A 20,834-nucleotide genomic window follows, 5' to 3' on the forward strand; every position below is an offset into this window, starting at 1 on the left:
TGGGTGAAAGATCAAAAGCAACGTGAGAAAATATTATTTCACTGAAAGAGTAGTAGATCCTTGGAACAAACTTCCAGCAGACGTGGTTGGTAAATCCACAGTAACTGAATTTAAACATGCCTGGGATAAACATATATCCATCCTAAGATAAAACACAGGAAATAGTATAAGGGCAGACTAGATGGACCATGAGGTCTTTTTCTGCCGTCAGTCTTCTATGTTTCTATGGTTATCCAACATCTTCTTTAAAACTTCCAGTATTGGAACATTGACAACTTCTGGAGGCAAGCAGTTCCACAGATTAATTATTTTAACTGTCAGGAAAGTTCTCCTTAGTTCTAAATTGCTTCTCTCCTTGATTAGTTTCCACCTGTTGCTGATGGAACCAACTCAAAACCTCTCCAAGGGTTCTCATCTTTATATTTCTTTTCATCTTACAGTTCTTAGATGCGAATTAGATGCCTTCTGCTTTGACTCACTGCAGGCTGAGAAAGATGCTCATTGCTGGATTACAGTTGAAGGAGGGGCAACCCTTGGGTTGATGGTGCCCACCCCCATCTCTTATTCAGCTGACTGAGTAGCCGCTGAACCAAGTTCAAGGCCAGGAGAAAGATTGGCCTTATCCCAACAGAAGGGAAGAGCTGTTGCTCAGAGTTACTGGTACTGTACTTCTTTTTAAATTTAAAATATTTCTTTATTTCAACACAAACATACAAACACCAACATTTAGAAGCATGCACAGTGTGTGACATACCTGTTTCCTATTTCTTATTGTGCCCTATCCATACTACCAATATAACTATTATTTTACATCTTATATCTTACATATATCTTCAATATCTCTTTTTATTACACTTTTAACAGATCCATATGTTGTGCCTCATGATTCTTGATGGATGTATATTTTCTCTTTATATGTACACTGAGAGCATATGCACCAAAGACAAATTCCTTGTGTGTCCAATCACAGTTGGCCAATAAAGAATTCAATTCAAATCTAAAACCTAGAGTTAGAACTCCCTCAACTTCTGGAGGTGTGTCGTTCCACCAATTAATTGTTAAAAGTATCCAAAGTTTTGTGTGAGAGAAGTCATCCTCTCCCCAAATTTTAAAAATGTATGCTTAGAGATGAGGACATTCTTCAAATTCCTAGAAGGAGAAGGAGAAGCATTTGTAGATGTTTGTCTCCGACTGTTCAAAACGGCTTAACCTTGAAGTAAGGATGGAATGAAAAATATCGGGTGGTTTTACTTATCTCAGTAACTCCTAGACTCCTACAATAGGCAAAACATCCATGAAACAGGTCATAAATCTGACAGCCAGTGGAGAAGATGTCTTGAAAAATACACAGAAGATTTTAATGCCTTCATTCATCCCATAAACTTCTTGAAGTTGAGGGAGAAGGTAGGGGAGGCAGTTTTAAGGCTCAGAAGAAGTACATTCTGGATACCTTCAAAACTGTTGCTTTTTCTCTGCTTTTGGCTTCATTCCTCCTTTTTAATGCATTCCTCAAGAGTCCTGGATGCCCTAGTAAGACTAACTTGTGGTGAGACAAATCTCACAACCCATTTCAAAGGTAAAGAACAGTGCCCTCCAGTGGACCATGTTCTATATCATCAGATTTGATTGTTTTTTAAAAATAATTTTAATAGTGTGTATGGGTCTTTATATGTGTATCTGCTGATGTGTATATCTGTGCATATTTTTTTTCTTGATGTGTATATGTATATGTAAATGCAGCTGTGAGAGCAATCATGGGCTTACCTAGGTATGCTCATGTTACACCAACACTGCAGTCTGCATTGGCTGCCGATCAGTTTCCGGCCACAATTCAAAGTGTTGGTTATGACCTATAAAGCCCTTCATGGCATCAGGCCAGAATATCTCCAGGACTGCTGTTGTTAGCCGCCCCGAGTTTTCGGAGAGGGACGGCATATAAATCCAATAAAACTAAACTAAACTAAACCGCCTTCTGCCGCACGAATCACAGTGACCGGTTAGGTCCCACAGAGTTGGCCTTCTCTGGGTCCCGTTGACTAAACAATGTCGTCTGACTCTGGCGGGACCCAGGGGAAGAGCCTTCTCTGTGGCGGCCCCAACCCTCTGGAACCAGTTTCCCCCAGATATTACAACTGCCCCCACCCTCCTTGCCTTTCGTAAACTTCTTAAAACCCACCTTTGCCGCCAGGCATGGGGGAACTGAGATATCTCCCCCAGGCCTATACAGTTTATGCATGGTATGTTTGTATGTATGTTTCTTTTTTAATAAGGGTTTTTTAGCGATTTTTAATTATTAGATTTGCTTATATTGTACTGTATTATTACTGTTGTGAGCCGCCCCGAATCTACGGAGAGGGGCGGCATACAAATCTAATAAATAATAATAATAATAATAATAATAATAATAATAATATATATGTCTATGTATGTATATCTGTGTGTCTGTACGTGTATAAACTTTCCGTGTATTTGTGTATATCTGTGTGCATACAAACCCCCCCCCCATCTATCTGTTATGTCTATCTTTATCTTTCTGTCTTCCACGTGTAGAGTAGAGTGGAGCAGAACAGAACAGAAACAGAACAGAATTTTTTATTGGCCAACTGTGATAGGACACACAAGGAATTTTTCTTGGTGCATATATATGTGGTTCTCCATATTCCTTATATCTATGACATAGATATAAGGGATATACATCCCTGTGTTTACTTACGTGCATATCCATAAACTGCACATGCATTCATGTCTATATTTTATGTGTATATTTATGTATGCATATGCACATATACATATTAATGTATATATGTGTCTGTATATGTATTTATATGTCTGTACAGTATATGTGTCTATGTGTGCGTATATTTGTGTATACATCAAAGAGCAGGCCCATTACTCTGTCCTAAAAGCAGCTTCCCCAACCTGGCGCCCCAGACCCTCCCCCAAAAATAAATCAACCCCCTCCGTGTGCGGCAGCCAAGGAAACCGAACTAGCAGAGGGCGCCTCGTTGGGGAAAGACTAAGTCCAGGGCTGGCAAAGTTGGTTCTATGACACGTGGACTTCAACTCCCAGAATTCCTGAGGTAGGACGATTGGCTCAGGAATTCTGGGAGTTGAAGTCCACAAGTCATTGAAGAGCCCACTTCGCCTACGCCTGAGATAAACTAAACCTTCCCTGAGGAGGCGGGGCAAGCTCAGAAGGCGGGGCGAGGATGCGTCATCATCCCCCGCGCTCTCTCCCTCTTTCTCTCGTCACCCCCTCCTTCTCGGAAGTTCCGTCGACAACACCAGTCCTCCGCTTGTGGAAGGAGCAAAAAACCACCCCGCTCCTTCCGTTCCGGTCTCCATTCGGACCCCCCCTTCCCTTCCGACTCTCTCCCCTCCCGAAATCTGTGCAGGTCGGTGCGGCCGCGGAGTGTCCCGAGGAGCCTCCGGGCGGGCTGTGGGGCGGAGCAGGCGGAGGAAGGGGCGGCCGTCCGGCGGGGAAGGGGCGGCGTTGCCCCGCCTGCCGCCCCGCCTGCCGCCCGCGCCACGTCTCGGGAGAAGGAAGGGCGCCTCAGGCCGAGCCGAGCCGGGTAGGTCAGCGGGGCGAAGGGCCGGGCCGGACCTGGGAATGGAAGGAGCGGGGTGGGGTGGTGGGCCTATAGGACTGATGAGGAGGGGGGGCTCAAAACCTCCTGTGTCTCTGCGTGTTTCTGTGTACAAAAATCACACCCTTGTGCAAAACACACACTTCGAAACACGCCTCCCTGTCCGGGGGGAGACGGGGGTCTCTGGGGATGGCATGCACACGCGTCCTTGCAATACACGCGTGTCCCTGGGCCTGGGAGAATCTCTGGGTCCTTCCCTTGTGGGTGTTGTGTTGTGTTTGTGTGTTTGTCGGTTGCGTTGTATGGAATGGGCTCTGTAGGGCTGAGGTGGAGACTAGGGGTGCGGGTATTTGTATGCGTGTATGTGTACGAAGTGGGTTTATGGGTTATATAGACCTGGGAAGGTTTAAAGGTTTGGTGTTTGTGTGTGTGTGTGGGGGGGGGGGTGAGCCTTGGGTGGATGTGATGTAGGATATGCATATGTGTGTGTTTGTGTATGTGTATAGACCTGGGAAGGTTTAAAGGTTTGATGTGTGTGTGAGTCTCTGTGTATGTTTATATGAAGTTGCTTTAGGGACTGTTGTATGGGAGTGATGCAGGGGGTATCTTTGTGGGTGTGTACCTGCATGTGTCTGTGTTCAAAGTTGCTTCATGGATGGTAAGGTTTGATGTGTATGTTTGATGTGGAACATCAGTATGAAGTTGATTGATGGACTTATACACTATACCTTTAAACCTTCCCTGGTCTATACACATGCACATATACAGAGTTGGGTAGATGTGATGTAGGATGCGCCAATGTGTGTATGTGTATAGACCTGGGAAGGTTTAAATGTTTGATGTGGTGTGTGTGTGTGGGTCTGTTTGTGTGTGCATCTATGGAGTTACTTTATGGACCCTATAGACTTGGATAGGAGTGATGTAAGTAGTATCTGTGTGTGTGTGTATTAGTGTACGAAGTGGCTTCACAGATTTTATAGGCCAAAATAAGTGTAAGGTTTGATGTGTGTACATCCTTGAAGTTTGTTTATGAACTATATAGCCCTGCGTAGGTGTGATGTGTGGTCAAGGACTCTAAAACAAGTGGTTGTTTTAATGGATGGTGGATTGAACACGCCTACTGAAGCCACCCATAGAGGTTAAGAGTTACTGTTGTGAAGCATTAATGGATACCTACTTTAATTTTTCTTGGCCTTGTGAACAGAGGTTGGCAATCTGACTCCAAAAGGGGAGGTTGAGGTGTGCTAATGACTTTAACCCTGCTCCTTTCCCAAGGAAACATGGGCTTGGATGTACCATCCCCTCTTCTCTGCCATCCCAGCAAGTTGTGTTAGGCTAAAGTCTGCCTGCTAAGAAAACCCTTCCAAGATGGACATCAAGGGTTGAAACCTTGCAGTTCTGTTTTCTAAATGACAGGAAGGAGAGGACTTTAATGCCTTGCTAACCCGTTTTTTAAGCGGTATCTTAGGTTGGCAGCTAAACATGGAATATCTTGAGGACTTCAATGAGGTCCCTCAAAAGCCTTCGCCTCTTAAGTGCCCCATAAAGGACAGCCTTGACAAGTTGCTTTCTGCATTTTGACAATTTATCCCTGGTGATGGCTTCAACGGATTTTGTGATCTGAAACTGGGTAACCTCTTTGAAAGATTTTGACTTTTAACATTGTATGAGAGTTGATTCTGAGGTTCTTTAGTCCTCCTTTGGCTGGATTCTTCTATATAGGTAGTCCTCGACTTAAGACCTCAGCTGAGCCCAAAATTTAATCGGGGTTTAATAAGGACCTGTATTTGAAGTTCACACACACATGCAAACATGTAAAGACACACAAACACACAGGTATCACATGATCAGATTTTGTGTGCCTGGCTGGGCTGCATTTGGCATCGGACCAGAATATCTCCGGGACCGCCTTCTGTCGCACGAATCCCAGCGACCGATTAGGTCCCACAGAGTTGGCCTTCTCCGGGTCCCATCGACCAAGCAATGTCGTTTGACGGGTCCCAGGGGAAGAGCCTTCTCTGTGGCGGCCCCGACCCTCTGGAACCAGCTCCCCCCTGAGATTAGAACTGCCCCCCCTCACCTTTCGCAAACTCCTTAAAACCCACCTCTGCCATCAGGCATGGGGGAACTGAAATATCTTCCCCAGGCCTATACTGTTTATGTGTGGTATGTGTGCAGGTTTTTTAAATTATGGGTTTTTAGCTTTCTAATTATTGAATTTATATTATATATTATTTTCTGTTGCTGTTGTGAGCCGCCCTGACTCTGCGGAGAGGGGCGCCATACAAATTTAATAAATAAATAAATTTACACTCCTCTGCAGTGGGCCGTAAGTGGGAAAATTGTCCTAACTTGCTTTTTTCAAGTTCTAAATGAATGGTTGTAACTCGAGGACTTCCTGTGATTCTTTATCTCCTTGGGCAAAATGAAGCAACCTTAACAGGCCATAGGCCTCTCTCCCCTCTTCCCCCCCCCCAATCCTCTGTTAGTAAGATGCTCATCTGCAATAAGAGGTATTTTAATCTCTGCCAAATCCTCAGCCTCATAAACACATGCGTAGTCCTATAAATCAAACTGCCCGGGTTGGTCGGCAGCATAAAATAGTCTGGCTGGCAGTTGCCATGATGGAAATAAAAAAGCAACTGGAAATGAAAATAGTTTTTTTGTTTTCACTCCCCGCAGGAACAGTCAAAGGGACATTGATCCGGCCTGTGTCAGCCACCTTTAGAAAGCTCGGATGTGTTGCTGAGAGACCTGTACACATCCTGAAATCTTTTAGTTTGTGAATTTCCTCCCCCGAGTTCCTTAGTTTTACCATCCAGTCTGAAGAAGCCCGGTAAAACTCCTCTCCACGGTGCCAATGTCAAAGTATAGAAATACCTAAGGATGAAGATATAATTAGAAAGATAATGAATGGTGCCAAAATAGACAAGCTAACCAAGGAATTAAAAAGAAAAGAGGAAACTGATTATTATGATTTAGCTTTACTAGATAAATGGTCAAAGCAATGGAAACTGCAGTTTAATGTTTCCAAATGTAAAATAATGCACTTAGGGAAAAGGAATCCTCAATCTGAGTATTGCATTGGCAGTTCTGCATTAGCAAAAACGTCAGAAGAGAAGGATTTAGGGGTAGTGACAGTCTCAAAATGGGTGAGCAGTGTGGTCGGACAGTAGGAAAAGCAAGCAGGATGCTTGTCTGCATAGCTAGAGGTATAACAAGCAGGAAGAGGGAGATTGTGATCCCGCTATATAGAGCGCTGGTGAGACCACATTTGGAATACTGTGTTCACTTCTGGAGACCTCACCTACAAAAAGATATTGACAAAATTGAACGGATCCAAAGATGGGCTACAAGAATGGTGGAAGGTCTTAAGCATAAAACGTATCAGGAAAGACTTAATGAACTCAATCTGTATAGTCTGGAGGACAGAAGGAAAAGGGGGACATGATCGAAACATTTAAATATGTTAAAGGGTTAAATAAGGTTCAGGAGGGAAGTGTTTTTAATAGGAAAGTGAACACAAGAACAAGGGGACACAATCTGAAGTTAGTTGGGGGAAAGATCAAAAGCAACGTGAGAAAATATTATTTTACTGAAAGAGTAGTAGATCCTTGGAACAAACTTCCAGCAGACGTGGTTGGTAAATCCACAGTAACTGAATGTAAACATGCCTGGGATAAACATATATCCATTGTAAGATAAAATACAGGAAATAGTATAAGGGCAGACTAGATGCACCATGAGGTCTTTTTCTGCCGTCAGTCTTCTATGTTTCTATTATGTATGGAACAGGTTTTATGAATGGTTGAGAGGCAGAAAGATTAAATGAATGATGCATAACTGTTAATTCTTAAAATAATTAAGAGAGGACTGCACAGTCTAAAGTATTTATATTTATTTTATTATAGTGCTTTATTTCCCCCCCCAAAACTGTTCTACAGAGAAAAAGGTGGGCATGGGAGAAGACTAGGAACATACAAATAAAACATGTTTTATCTGGAAGTTACTAATACCTGTAAATCCAAAGTCTATTCAAAAGGAAACCCTGAAGAATCCCAAACAATCCCATTCCCCGAAACTGATACCACGTACAAGGAATAAGCTCCAGAGCAGGAAACTATCGAAGGTCCATAGCACGTGTTGGTTAAAAAGTCAAAATACATTTAAATTTAAAGGATTCCCAATTTTCTTATTTATTTCTTATTTATTTCTTATTTGGATTTCTGGGCCGCCCTTCTCCGTAGACTCAGGGCGGCTTACAAGAATAAATAGAAGTAGAATATGTAACAAACCCAAATGTTAAAATTCATCTAAATCTAATCTAAAAACGCCAGTTGTTAGAAAACAATCATCCATCATTCATTTGTATTTGTATTTGTATTTATTAGATTTGTATGCCGCCCCTCTCCGAAGACTTGGGGCAACAATATAAAACAATATAAAAAGACAAGGTAAACAAATCTAATATTAAAAACAATCTAAAAAACCACTCATACATACAAGCATACCATGTATAAATTCTATAAGCCTAGGGGGAAGGGAAATTTCAATTCCCCCATGCCTGACGACAGAGGTGGGTTTTAAGGAGCTTGCGAAAGGCAAGGAGGTGGGGGCAACTCTGATATCTGGGGGGAGCTGGTTCCAGAGGGTCGGGGCCGCCACAGAGAAGGCTCTTCTCCTGGGTCCCGCCAAATGACATTGCTTAGTTGACGGGACCCGGAGAAGGCCAACTCTGTGGGACCTAACCGGTCGCTGGGATTCGTGCGGCAGAAGGTGGTCCCGGAGATATTCTGGTCCGATGCCATGAAGGGCTTTATAGGTCATAACCAACACTTTGAATTGTGACCGGAATAGCAGAATTTACTGTAGTTAGTATCTGCTTCATATTGGCCCCTCATAATCTTAAAAAATAATTAATGAATTCTTAAATTCTAAAACACATGTTAAATGAATATTCTTATATTAACTGATTAGTGAACATACTATCTCTACATAACAAGCACATTCATGATAAGAAGTAGTCAAAATCCTGTATTTTTGTAAAGACCACGTCAACACATAGGAACATTAATATATTTATTAATGGATAATATAATTTGATTCTATCCGATGAAAACTTCTTATTGTGTATAGGGGGCTATAGTACCTCCAATTGTTTGTCTTGTGTCCTCAGTGTTGAATATTGTATTTTTATGTCTGTTTAATAAAAATAAAAAATAAAAAAGATGGTGCCAATGTGACTTACATAAGGATTGGCACCCAGTGAGCTCAGAATTATATGTGCGGCAGCTGTAGGTGATTTCTGGCAGGAAAAAACCCACAAGGAACTATTTTTAAAAAGGAGTGTCATTCCACATGTGTGTGTGTGTGTCTGTGTGTTTGTGTCTATTTATCTCAGCGTGTGATGTAACTCCTCGCATTGTTTTCTTTCTCTTGCAGCTCCCCTAATGATCTTCAGAAATTCTTCAGTTGTCCATCAAGCAGGCTGGAACTCAACCAAATTGCTTTGCTGTGAATAAATTGGCGCAGAAGGCACTAACAATGTGCAGGCTCATTTTTGGGTTCCCAGCCTTATTGATGGAGAAAAACTGGACTCAATAAATCACTTGGAAAGTTCCGCTGGGGAAATATTTCCCTTTGAACCCTAACTCCACCAGCCATGGACTCATCGGTGATCATTCAGGAAGCCAGCAATGGTACCCTGGGAAGTTCTGAACAGCGGCCAGACCTGGAGGTCAAATCGAAGCGGACAATGGAAGGAGAGGATCTTAACTGTAAGCAGTTGAGGGCAAGAGGTTGATTCTGTAACGACTTAGAGAGGGCCGCGAAGCGGTGTATAAATCTTAACTGGTATTGCTGTTGTTAATTGACTCAGCCTTCTATCCTTCTGGTTTGGTAAATGAGGACCCAGATTATGGGAGCAAGAGGCTGACTCTGCAAAATGCTTAGAGCGTGCTGGAAAATATAAGTCTTAAGTGCGATTCCATGGAGAGGGGCGGCATATAAGTCCAATTAATTAATAAATAATAAATAAATAAATATTGCTATTATTATTAACCACCCCGAGTCCCCAGAGAGTGGCAGCATATAAATCCAATTAATAAATATGTAAATGTAAATCCAGTTAATAAGATTATGTTTTTACTTGCTAAGCTTGCTTTCACCTGCAATTTATTTAAAGCGATTCGGGAGTAGGAGTACTGTACCATATTGGTCACTTTTTTCTTCCCTAAAGAGGCTGAAAATTTGGGTGCTGTCTTATACGCCTGAGTGTAGCTTTTTCCCAAGCATTTTTCAGCCCTAACAAGGTGCTAATGATCTTTTTGGCTTGCAGGCTTTTTCATTGTTACTCTATCTGAATAAGGTTTTTCAAAGCCCTAACTAGGGGATCAAATAATGTGCTGAAGCTGACCAGGTTAACGACACTAGCCAGATTAATACCTGGTAGGCAGATTTTTTGCCCCCTATTTTTCTCCCCAAAGCTAAGGTGCCTCTTACATTCTGAAAAATGTGGTATATTGGATGTTCTTGGTCGTTTGTTCCCTCCGTGACTTCTTGAGCAAAGGAAAGGTAATAATAATAATAATAATAATAATAATAATAATAATAATAATAATAATTTATTAGATTTGTATGCCGCCCCTCTCCGAAGATTCGGGGCGGCTCACAACAATAATAAACAGTCTACAAATCCAATATTTAAAAAACAATTTTAAAAACCCTTATAGTAAAATAATCACCCAATCCAATCAAACCATGCACAAACTAAGATAGTTGGGGGATATGTAAATTTCCCCATGTCTGGCTACAAAGGTGAGTTTTCAATAACTTACGAAAGGCAAGGAGGGTGGGGGCAGTTCTGATCTCCGGGGGGAGTTGATTCCAGAGGGCCGGGGCTGCCACAGAGAAGGCTCTTCCCCGACATTGTTTAGTCGACGGGACCCGGAGAAGGCCGACTCTGTGGGACCTAATCGTCCCCTAGGATTCGCATCTGTCATTAAACTCTTTGCAACCCCTGTTCTGTTTTTTCCCCCGCCAGCGCTTAGTGTAAATAATGCCGGAGTGCCAACCGAAGGCGACGCCTTAGCCCTCAGGAGCAGCCAAGATCCTTGCACGAACGGACCGACGTCTTACAACCCCGAATCACCCGTGCCTCCGGGCCCCACGGAAAACTCCCGGGGGGAAGAACCCGCTTCAGGTGTGCTTGGTTTCCGTGAGCACCTAAAGGCGTCTCAGGGCGGTAGTGATGAGAGCTTAGATCTTAGGAAGGACACCCTGCAGTCACTCAAACTAAGCCTCCATTTGCAAGAGACGGAATTGTGTAAGCATCTCTTCGCGGTGGAGCCCACCTCGTTCTTTCTCGCTCCGCCTTCAAAGAAGTCTCCTCCCCTTTCCTTATTTCCATTTCTCTGCCTCTGCAGAATCTGTTCTGAATGCCGCTTTGGAAGCATGAGCTGGTTCTTAACCCTGGGCGTCTCCGACTTTGCCTTTAACAAATTGGCTTGATTATTATTGTTATTAAGTGTTGATTATGACCTATAAAGCCCTACATGGCATTGGACCAGGGTACCTCCGGAACCGCCTGCTACCGCACGAATCCCAGCGGCCGATAAGGTCCCACAGAGTTGGCCTTCTCCGGGTCCCGTCGACTAAACAATGTCGTCTGGCGGGCCCCAGGGGAAGAGCCTTCTCTGTGGTGGCCCCGGCCCTCTGGAATCAACTCCCCCCGGAGATTAGAACTGCTCCCACCTTCCTTGTCTTCCGTAAACTACTTCAGACCCACCTATACTGCCAGGCATGGGGGATTTGAGACACCTTTCCCCCAGGCTTATTATAATTTATGTTTGGTATGTATGTGCTGTTTGGTTTTTAATTATTATAGTTTTTTTAAAAAAATGTTAGAATTGTGCCAGTATAATATTGTTTTTATTGTTGTTGTGAGCCGCTCCGAGTCTTCGGAGAGGGGCGGCATGCAAATCTAATAAATTATTATTATTAAATTAATTATTATTATTTTAATGACCTGGTGGGTTGTAATCAAGGTTGCCATTTCCCATTCTCTTAGGAACAAGGTTTTTTGCCTCTTAAATCAGGGGTGTCGAAACTCAAAGCCCCTGGGCCGCAATGTGGTGAGATCCTGTCTACGCGGCCATCCTACAAAATGTAAGGGGCCGTCATAAATATGAGTTAGTTTGTCCATCAGCATCCGAATTTTGATCGCATGATCATGGGGATGCAGTCACGGTCAGAAATCACTTTTATCGGTGTTGTAACTTTGAACAGCCACTAAAGGAACTTTGTAAGTCAGCTGTTGTGGTCGTTTCTTAATTGTCAAGACGAGGCTGTCAATTGTCAATTGCAGAAGAGGTGACGGCTGTCAGCCAGGATAGCTGCAAGGCAGGATTAGACAGATTCATGGATGCCAAGTTTATCATAGGTGGTTATTGAAACGGATGTCCAAGTGCCACCGCTATGTTGGTTGAGGCAGGCTGGATTCCCTTGGGTACCATTTGTTGGGGGTCAAGGGAAAGGGAGGGTCTTGCCTTCTCTTTCTGCTCAAGATCCCCATGGACAATTGGTGGGCCACTGTGGGCCACAGAATGCTGGACTCGATGGGCTTTGGCCTGACCCAGCATGGCTCTTCTTAGGTTCTTAAGACAGATGGTCCTTGACTTGGGACTTGTGGCTGAGCAGCCATTTGAAGTTCCAAGGGACCCACTTGGGGTTTACAAAGGACCTGGATTTGAAGTTTGGACAGACTAATAGACGTATGCATGCATTCACAGCACACAGAGAGAGAGAGACAGACAGACAGGCACATCACAAGACCAGATTTTGCGTCCATGGCATTTACACACATCTGCGGTGTCCCGTGGTCACACAAGACCATGTTTTACTTCTGAGCGACAATCCTATTTCGAGTTAACACAGAGTCACCCAAACAAAGAGGAAAAAATTGAGTCACACTTCTGTGTCATTCACTTGTCATCTCCCTGTGACTCTCCAAGGCTTAAGAAGTTCCAAGGTGGGGGGGAGGCAAACTGGCTATCTTCATGCAGATTAGATGGTGGTGCAAAGCTTCATTTGGGATGAATGGATTGGCTGGATTATGTTTTGAACGACGGACAACAGTTATTCACGGATTGATCCAGAGGTGAAATCCAACGGGTTCTGACAGATTCAAGAGATTTTGAGTCGTTTGGAGAACCGGCAAATACCACCTCTGGTTGGGCCCACAGTGGGGGGAGGGAATGGGGACTTTGTGAAATCTGGCAAATTAGTCCCAAAACTTTACCCATTAATTTTTCCCTTTCCCCTGGCCACCCCCCGGACCCTGCAATCAGCCATGGTCCAATTTAGCCATGCTGATTTTGTTTTTGGAAAGAAGATGCCTCTTTGTCCGACACAAGGTACATTCCAAACGCACACACACAAACACACACAACACCCCCCCCCCTTTTGTGATTCTTCAATGATGTTAGACTGACAGATCGCAAAGCAAACATGCTGATGGCATTGGACCAGAATACCTCCGGAACCGCCTTCTACCGCACGAATCCCAGCGGCCGATAAGGTCCCACAGAGTTGGCCTTCTCCGGGTCCCGTCGACCAAAACAATGTTGTTTGGCGGGCCCCAGGGGAAGAGCCTTCTCTGTGGCGGCCCCGGCCCTCTGGAATCAACTCCCCCCAGAGATTAGAATAGCCCCCACCTTCTTGCCTTTCGCAAGCTTCTTAAAACCCACCTTTGTCGTCAGGCATGGGGGAATTAAGATATTCTTTCCTCCTAGGCTTCCACAATTTATGTATGGTACGTTTGTATATATGATTGGTTTTAAAAATAAGGGTTTTAGTTTCTTTAGTATTGGATTGTCTCACGTTGTTTTTATTACTGTTGTTAGCCGCCCCAAGTCTACGGAGAGGGGCGGCATACAAATCCAATAAAATGAAATGAATCCCAGCGGCCGATAAGGTCCCACAGAGTTGGCCTTCTCCGGGTCCCGTCAACCAAACAATGTCGTTTGGTTGACCCCAGGGGAAGAGCCTTCTCTATGGTGGGCCCCGGCCCTCTGGAATCAACTCCCCCCGGAGATTAGAACGGCCCCCACCCTCCTTGCCTTTCGCAAGTTACTCAAGACCCATCTATATTGCCAGGCATGGGGGAATTAAGACATCTCTCCCAGGGCTTTCTTATTTTTTATGTTTGGGTATGTATGTGTTGTATGGTTTTTAAATTGTGGGGTTTTTAACGTAATTTTATTATTAGATTTGTTCCATTGTTATACTGTTTTTATTATTGTTGTGAGACGCCTCGAGTCTTCGGAGAGGGGCGGCAATACAAATCTAATAAATTGAATTGAATTGAATTGATGACAATAACATTGTCATCCTAATTACCATATTTTTCGGGGTATAAAATGCACTGGAATATAAGATACACCTTGTTTTTTGGGGAGGAGTGGGGGGGTGAGAAAAAGAAGAATTAAAAAATTCTGCCTACCAGGTATTCATCTGGCTACCACCCCTGGTCATTTTAGTTTGCTGGTTTTTGAGCGGAATAAAAAAAACCCAGCTTCTAAAGCACAGCTGATAGAAGCGATCTAAAAAAGCAGGCAAAGAAGATTGCTTCCCTCCTTAGCACCTCCTTAGGGCTGGAAAAGGCTTCTACCGCACAGTTGATTTTCGGGGGGAGGGGGGTAGCAATAAAAGAATCGGGCAAATGCTTCACCCTCAACTCTTAGCACCTTGTTAAAGCTGAAAAAAAGCTTCGCATTCGGAGTATAAGGGTCCTGTCAACTAAACAATGTCGTTTGGCGGGACCCAGGGGAAGAGCCTTCTCTGTGGCGGCCCCGGCCCCCTTGGAACCAACTCCCCCCAGAGATTAGAATTGCCCCCACCTCCCTTGCCTTTTGTAAGCTTCTTAAAACCCACCTCTGCCGTCAGGCATGGGGGAACCGAGATATTCTTTCCCCCTAGGCCTTACAATTTACGCATGGTATGTTTGCATGTATGTTTGGTTTTATAATAAGGTTTTTTTTAGTTGTTTAGTATTGGATTGTTACATGCTGTTTTTTTATCACTGTTGTTAGCCGCCCCGAGTCTGCGTCTGCGGAGAGGGGCGGCATACAAATCCAGTCAATCAATCAATCAACAAACAAACAAACAAACAAATAGCACCTAAAATTTCAACTTTTTAGGGTGTATGTGTGAAGTGCATATAATAATAATAATAATAATAATAATAATAATAATAATAATAATAATAATAATACTGTAATTTGTTAGATTTGTATGCCGCCCCTCTACGAAGACTCGGGGTGGCTCACAAGAACATAAACAGTGTACAAATCCAATTTTTAAAATACAATTTAAAACCCTTATAATAAAATAATCACCCAATCCAATCAAACCATACACAAACCTTGACAATGGGTGTGTGTGTTAATTTCCCCATGCCTGGTGGCAGAGATGAGTTTTTAATGACTTACAAAAGGCGAGGAGGGTGGGTGCAGTCCTAATCTCTGGGGGAGTTGGTTCCAGAGGGCCGGGGCCGCCACAGGGAAGGCTCTTCCCTGGGTCCCGCCAGACGACATTGTTTAGTCGACGGGACCCGGAGAAGGCCAACTCTGTGGGACCTAATCGGCCGCTGGGATTTGTGTGGCAGAAGGCAGTCTCGGAGTTATTCTGGTCTGAATATATTCTGAAAATCCAGGAAGTTAGTATCTAAAACATTTGGAAAGCATCTGGTTGTTGATCTCTGGAATTATTATTATTATTATTATTTATTAGATTTGTATGCCACCCCTCTCCGGAGACTCGGAATACTGGCACTCTCCTTACGAAATGCTTTGCTTTGGACACAGGGGGAAAAAATCAAACTGCCTCGAAACCCAACACTCTAGAACATTTTTAACCTCCTTTTTTAACCTGGTGTCTAAATTTCTGGCGCCTTTGCAAAGAGGGCTTCCTGTCTGTCCTGCCTCCTCGTTTTAGACTTTAGTGTCCCCCGAACAATTTAACTTGCTTTGTTCTTCCGTAGGCTCAGCCGATGCTCCTCTCCCGCTGGAGAAGGAAGAACTGATCCGTCTTCAGGCCCGGAAGCGCTTGGAAGAACAGCTCAAGCAGTACCGCGTCAAGAGGCATCAGGAGAGAGTAAGCGCCTAGCAAAAAAAATTTCACAGGCGTTTGTTTTTTTTAAAAAAAATTCCTCGCATGGCCAGCCGGTTGTTTAGGCTGGAAATTGCATTTTTGTCCACTGATTTGAGCCCTTCCCAAGGATCTCTGATAAGCACAAGTTGATGTTTAGGAATTATTTTATTTATTTTATTTATTTATTTGATTTTTATGCCGCCCTTCTCCTTATACTCAGGGCGGCTCACAACATGTTAGCAATAGCACTTTTTAACAGAGCTAGGCTATTGCCCCCGCAATCTAGATCCTCATTTTACCCACCTCGGAAGGATGGAAGGCTGAGTCAACCTTGAGCCGGTGATGAGATTTGAACCGCTGACCTTCAGATTTATAGTCAGCTTCAGTGGCCTGCAGTACAGCACTCTACCTGCTGCGCCACCCCGGCTCATTGTTGCAGGATGTCAGCTGTTCTAAATAAGGCTGCCTTTGGCAATTGACTGATAAAGGATGGTGTAAATGCCAGTATTAGGAATCATTGGAGAATCGGCCAGATGTTCAGGCTCCCTATTGTCCCCCTATTGCAGTAATGGCGAACCTATGGCAAGGGTGCCACAGGTGGCATGCAGAGCCATATCTACTGTCACACGAGCTGTAGCCCTAGGCAGTGTTCCCTCTAATTATTTTTTGGGGTGGGCGGAAAAGTATAGTGTCTGAGCGGCAGTCCCTTCGGGACTGGGCAGCACAGAAATAATTAATAAATAAACAAACAAACAAACAAACAAATAAAAAACCCACCCTGTTTTGCCTCAGAGAATTTCAAAATAAAATACTGTACTGTGTGTCTATAACAGTGAGCTCATAATAGGGCAACTCTATCAATATCAAAATGCCACTTAAATAGTTGAGCTAGTTTCAAACTAGATTTTGATTTTCTTTCTCTCTTCCTTACTCCCATTCTTTTTCTTTCTCTTTTCCTTCCTCTCTTTTTTCTATCTGTTTCTCTCTCTTCCTCTCTCTCTCCTTCCCTCTCACTCTTTCCCTCTCGGCTTCTGGGCAGGTTTGGAAAACTCTGAGTTGATGATGATTTTTAAGTGAGCGATTGCTCACTGCTCAGCTTAGAGGGAACTATGGCCCTAGCTCAACTCCAAGATGCATGTGTGTGCCGGATAGCTGGTTTTTGGCTCAGTTCAGAGGCTCTGGAGAGCATTTTTGGCTTCCAGAGAGCTTCCAGGAAAATGGGAGAGGGCGTTTTTATCCTCCCACAGCTCCAAGAAAGCCTTTGAGCCCGGGGAGGGCGAAACATGAGCCTACTGGGCCCACCAGAAGTTGGGAAACAGGCCGTTTCCAGCCTCCAGGGGGCCTCTGGGCAGTGGAGGAAGCTGTTTTCGCCCTCCCCAGGCATTGAATTATAAGTGTGGGATCTTGGGCATGTGCAATAGTTTGCGCCCATGCTCTTTCGGCACCCGAGGAAAAAAAGGTTCGCCATCACTTCCCTATCGCAAGGGTCTTCAAACTTGGCAACTTTTAGGACTTATGGATTTCAACTTCCATTGTCATTGAAGCGCTTGGCACCATGTCCAATAATTTTACAAAACACATCATAAAATTGCAGATTCCTACAATAACACCAGTGGAACTGCAAAAAACTGTGCTACTCGGAACATCGTACATCTTAAGAAGATATGTGGTTGATACCTAGGAAACTGGTAGCAACTCGTATCAACCATCAGTGCCAGTCAATAATATTTGTGATACATTTTAAAATGTTCAAATGTTCAGTTGACTGAGTTTCGTGTTTAATTAATAAAAGAAACGAATGTATTTTGTAATTTAGAGAAACATCTATCAGCTGTGGCGAGGGGGGGCCTTTGCCCAGGTTCGCCTGGTGCACCAATTGCGGCCCTATTTGGACCAGGAGTCACTGCTCACAGTCACTCATGACCTCATCACCTCGAGGCTCGACTACTGTAATGCTCTCTACATGGGGCTTCCCTTTGAAAAGTGTTCGGAAACTCCAGATCGTGCAGAATGCAGCTGCGAGAGCTATCATGGGCTTTCCTAAATATGTCCATGTCACACCAACTTTCCGCAGTCTGCATTGGTTGCCGATCAGTTTCCAGTCACAATTCAAAGTGTTGGTAATGACCTATAAAGCCGTACATGGCACCGGACCAGATTATCTCCGGGACCGTCTTCTGCCGCACGAATCCCAGCGACCAGTTAGGTCCCACAGAGTGGGCCTTCTCCGGGTCCCGTCAACTAAACAATGCCGTTTGGTGGGACCCAGGGGAAGAGCCTTCTCTGTGGCGGCCCCGGCCCTCTGGAACCAACTCCCCCCAGAGATTAGAATAGCCCCCACCCTCCTTGCCTTTCGTAAGCTCCTTAAAATCCACCTCTGCCGTCACGCATGGGGGATCTGAGATATTCTTTCCCCCTAGGCTTCTACAATTTATGCATGGTATGTTTGTATGTATGATTGGTTTTATAACAAGGGTTTTTAGCTGTTTTTAGTATTGGATTGTCACATGTTGTTTTTACCACTGTTGTTAGCCGCCCCGAGTTCATGGAGAGGGGCGGCATACAAATCAAATAAATAAATAAATAAATAAATAAATAAAATTCTTGGACATAGTGCCAAGTGCTTCAATGACAATGGGTATCACGGTTACATGTTAGATCCATAATCACATCATTTTGATGACTGCTATACTGTTGTTGTTATTTCATTTGTTTCTTTCCTGCCTTTCATCTACTCCAGCTGTTTACAGCTAAAAGTCGCCCCTCCAGCACCCTGGATCCCGAGCTGATGTGGAATCCGGAGATATTACCGAGGGCCAGCCCTGTGGCAATGACCAAAGAATATTCCTTTTTACGAACCAATGTCCCACGAGGCCCGAAAGTGGGGAGTTTGGGCCTCCCGGCTTCCTTTAAAGAGAAAAAAAGTTCCAAATCTTCCAGAACAAGTCGGATTCGGTCGCTGGCAGATTACCGGACAGAAAACCCAGACGGAAGTGCCGGTTCCTCGGGCGGGTCTCTGAAACAGAACTCAAACAGTCTGGCCTCCGTTGTGTCTTCCATCAGTCTGACGCCTGATTCAGACGACCGTCTAGAAGCTTCGTCCTTGGCAGGAGACAGCGTGTCAGAAATGGATGGCAGCGAAGCGGGAATGAGGCTGGATGGCAATGAAAGCGACAGCTCGACCTACAGTAGCATGTCGGGAAGAGGCCTCACTTCCTCCAGCCCCAAAAGCAAGCCGGGTATGGCTGTCACCGTCAACGGGCAGGTGGTCCCACTGGATGCTGTTGGACAGTTTCCTTCCATTAGGGAGGTATTGCAGGCTGCGGCAACAGAGCAACGAGCTCAGGAACAGGAAGTCAATGGGGAACCCAGAAGCCGACGGGACAGTATTTCTAGCAGGTAAACTATATGGGTATCTTCTCTAACTCTGAAGTCCCCAGCTTAGTCCCCTTTTCAAAAACTTTGCTTGTTTGTCCTGGGAACAAATGAAGTTCCCTCCTTCTTTCAGTTCTGAACTGAAGATGCTTGTTGGATGAAGAGATTTTTTTCCTGAAGATGTTCCACTTCTCATCCAAGAAGCTTCTTCGGTTCTGTTCTTCTCACCCAAGAAGCTTCTTCGGTTCTGTTCTTCTCACCCAAGAAGCTTCTTCGGTTCTGTTCTTCTCACCCAAGAAGCTTCTTCGGTTCTGTTCTTCTCACCCAAGAAGCTTCTTCGGTTCTGTTCTTCTCATCCAAGAAGCTTCTTCGGTTCTGTTCTTCTCATCCAAGAAGCTTCTTCGGTTCTGTTCTTCTCATCCAAGAAGCTTCTTCGGTTCTGTTCTTCTCATCCAAGAAGCTTCTTCAGTTCTGTTTGTGACGGTTCACTTGCGTTATGGACTCAGAGGATGCAGGGACTGTAGAGGGGCGGTGCAGGCATCCTGTATTCCTGGCGCCTGCGAGTGACAGTGAAATTGACGAGGGGCCAGGGTCACAACAACCAGGGCCCTTCTGCATTTCCTGACATGAGTGAGTCAGCACTTCCTGTTAAAGAATGATTTAGCATTTCCTGTGCTGAGTGACTCAGGGGAAGTGGAGGAGCCTCTTCTGGATGCCAGAGTTCGGAGGGCATCTAAGACACATGAATGGTTGGCTAAGAGTAGATTGACCCATGAGTGGTATTGCTGGCTATTGGGTCACACCTTCACTATTTAAGGGTGAGGCATGTTCCGACTTGTTGCAGAAAACAATGTTGTTCATTTCGGAATAATTTATTCTTCACTCTTGAATTCAGTTTGTGTTTCAAAAGAGCACATTCTTAGCTTTGATAATGAGCTTCCGTCTTCCAGTTAAGTTCTGAGAACTACGCCTTGGAACTCTTGCTGCAGCTGATAAATTATTACCATGTTTATCTTTGCTCTAGGATTTTGACCAACTGATAGGACTTGATTTGCTTCTCCCTTTGAAGAAGCTTCTTGGATGAACTCTTACAATACTGAGACTTTTGTAAATATTAAATCCTTTTGTTAGTTAGACAATTTGTGTGCATCTGATTATTGGGGCTCGAAACTTAGACAGAATGCCGTTCTTCTCATCCAAGTAGCTTCTTCAGTTCCGTTCTTCTCATCCAAGAATCTTCTTCAGTTCAGTTCTATAGGTGGCATCTCCCACCAAGTAGAATTGCAAAAATGTTCCCTAATATGTCCCCATTGTGTTGGAAGTGTAAAAAAGAAATAGGTTCATATTATCATCAATGGGGGAGTTGTAGCAAAGCTAAGATATATTGGAAAATGATAGAAAGAATAATAAAAGAAATAGTAATGCAAGAGATAGAAAAAAACTCCGGAATTTTACTTATTAGGTATAGCTAAACAGAAATATAAGAAAGATATTTTACATCTAGTCATTCATATAACGACAGCGGCCAGGATAGTATATGCGCAAAATTGGAAGGGGGAAGATATTCCTAAAGAGGAAATGGATATGATGACAAGGCGGTTAAATAACCAAGAAGAATCTGAATTTTATGTGATTTGGAATAAAGTGTATATATGGATAGAGAAAAAGAAGAAGTAAAAATGAATGCTAGGTGTGCACAATAGTAGTATGGTTAGGATTTAA

At 43.9% G+C, this 20,834-nt stretch overlaps 1 protein-coding gene across 6 annotated transcripts in view; it reads left to right on the forward strand.

The window, feature by feature from the left end:
• The first annotated feature begins 3,430 nt into the window (after positions 1-3,430).
• Positions 3,431-20,834, forward strand: part of GOLGA3 (golgin A3) — a 61,730-nt gene continuing 44,326 nt past the window's right edge. For 2 of the 6 annotated variants that reach the window (XM_070762693.1, XM_070762695.1), the window contains exons 1-5: positions 3,431-3,572; positions 9,030-9,364; positions 10,630-10,911; positions 15,628-15,740; positions 18,478-19,136. In XM_070762693.1, coding sequence (XP_070618794.1) covers positions 9,250-9,364; positions 10,630-10,911; positions 15,628-15,740; positions 18,478-19,136 — 1,169 coding nt within the window. In that variant the 5' untranslated portion in view covers positions 3,431-3,572; positions 9,030-9,249. Of the gene's footprint in view, positions 3,573-7,978; positions 8,042-9,029; positions 9,365-10,629; positions 10,912-15,627; positions 15,741-18,477; positions 19,137-20,834 lie in introns of all 6 variants that reach the window. The other 4 variants (XM_070762694.1, XM_070762698.1, XM_070762696.1 and 1 more) reach the window with 4 other exon arrangements.

Source organism: Erythrolamprus reginae, chromosome 10, assembly GCF_031021105.1.
Source record: "Erythrolamprus reginae isolate rEryReg1 chromosome 10, rEryReg1.hap1, whole genome shotgun sequence".
NCBI lineage: Eukaryota > Metazoa > Chordata > Lepidosauria > Squamata > Dipsadidae > Erythrolamprus > Erythrolamprus reginae.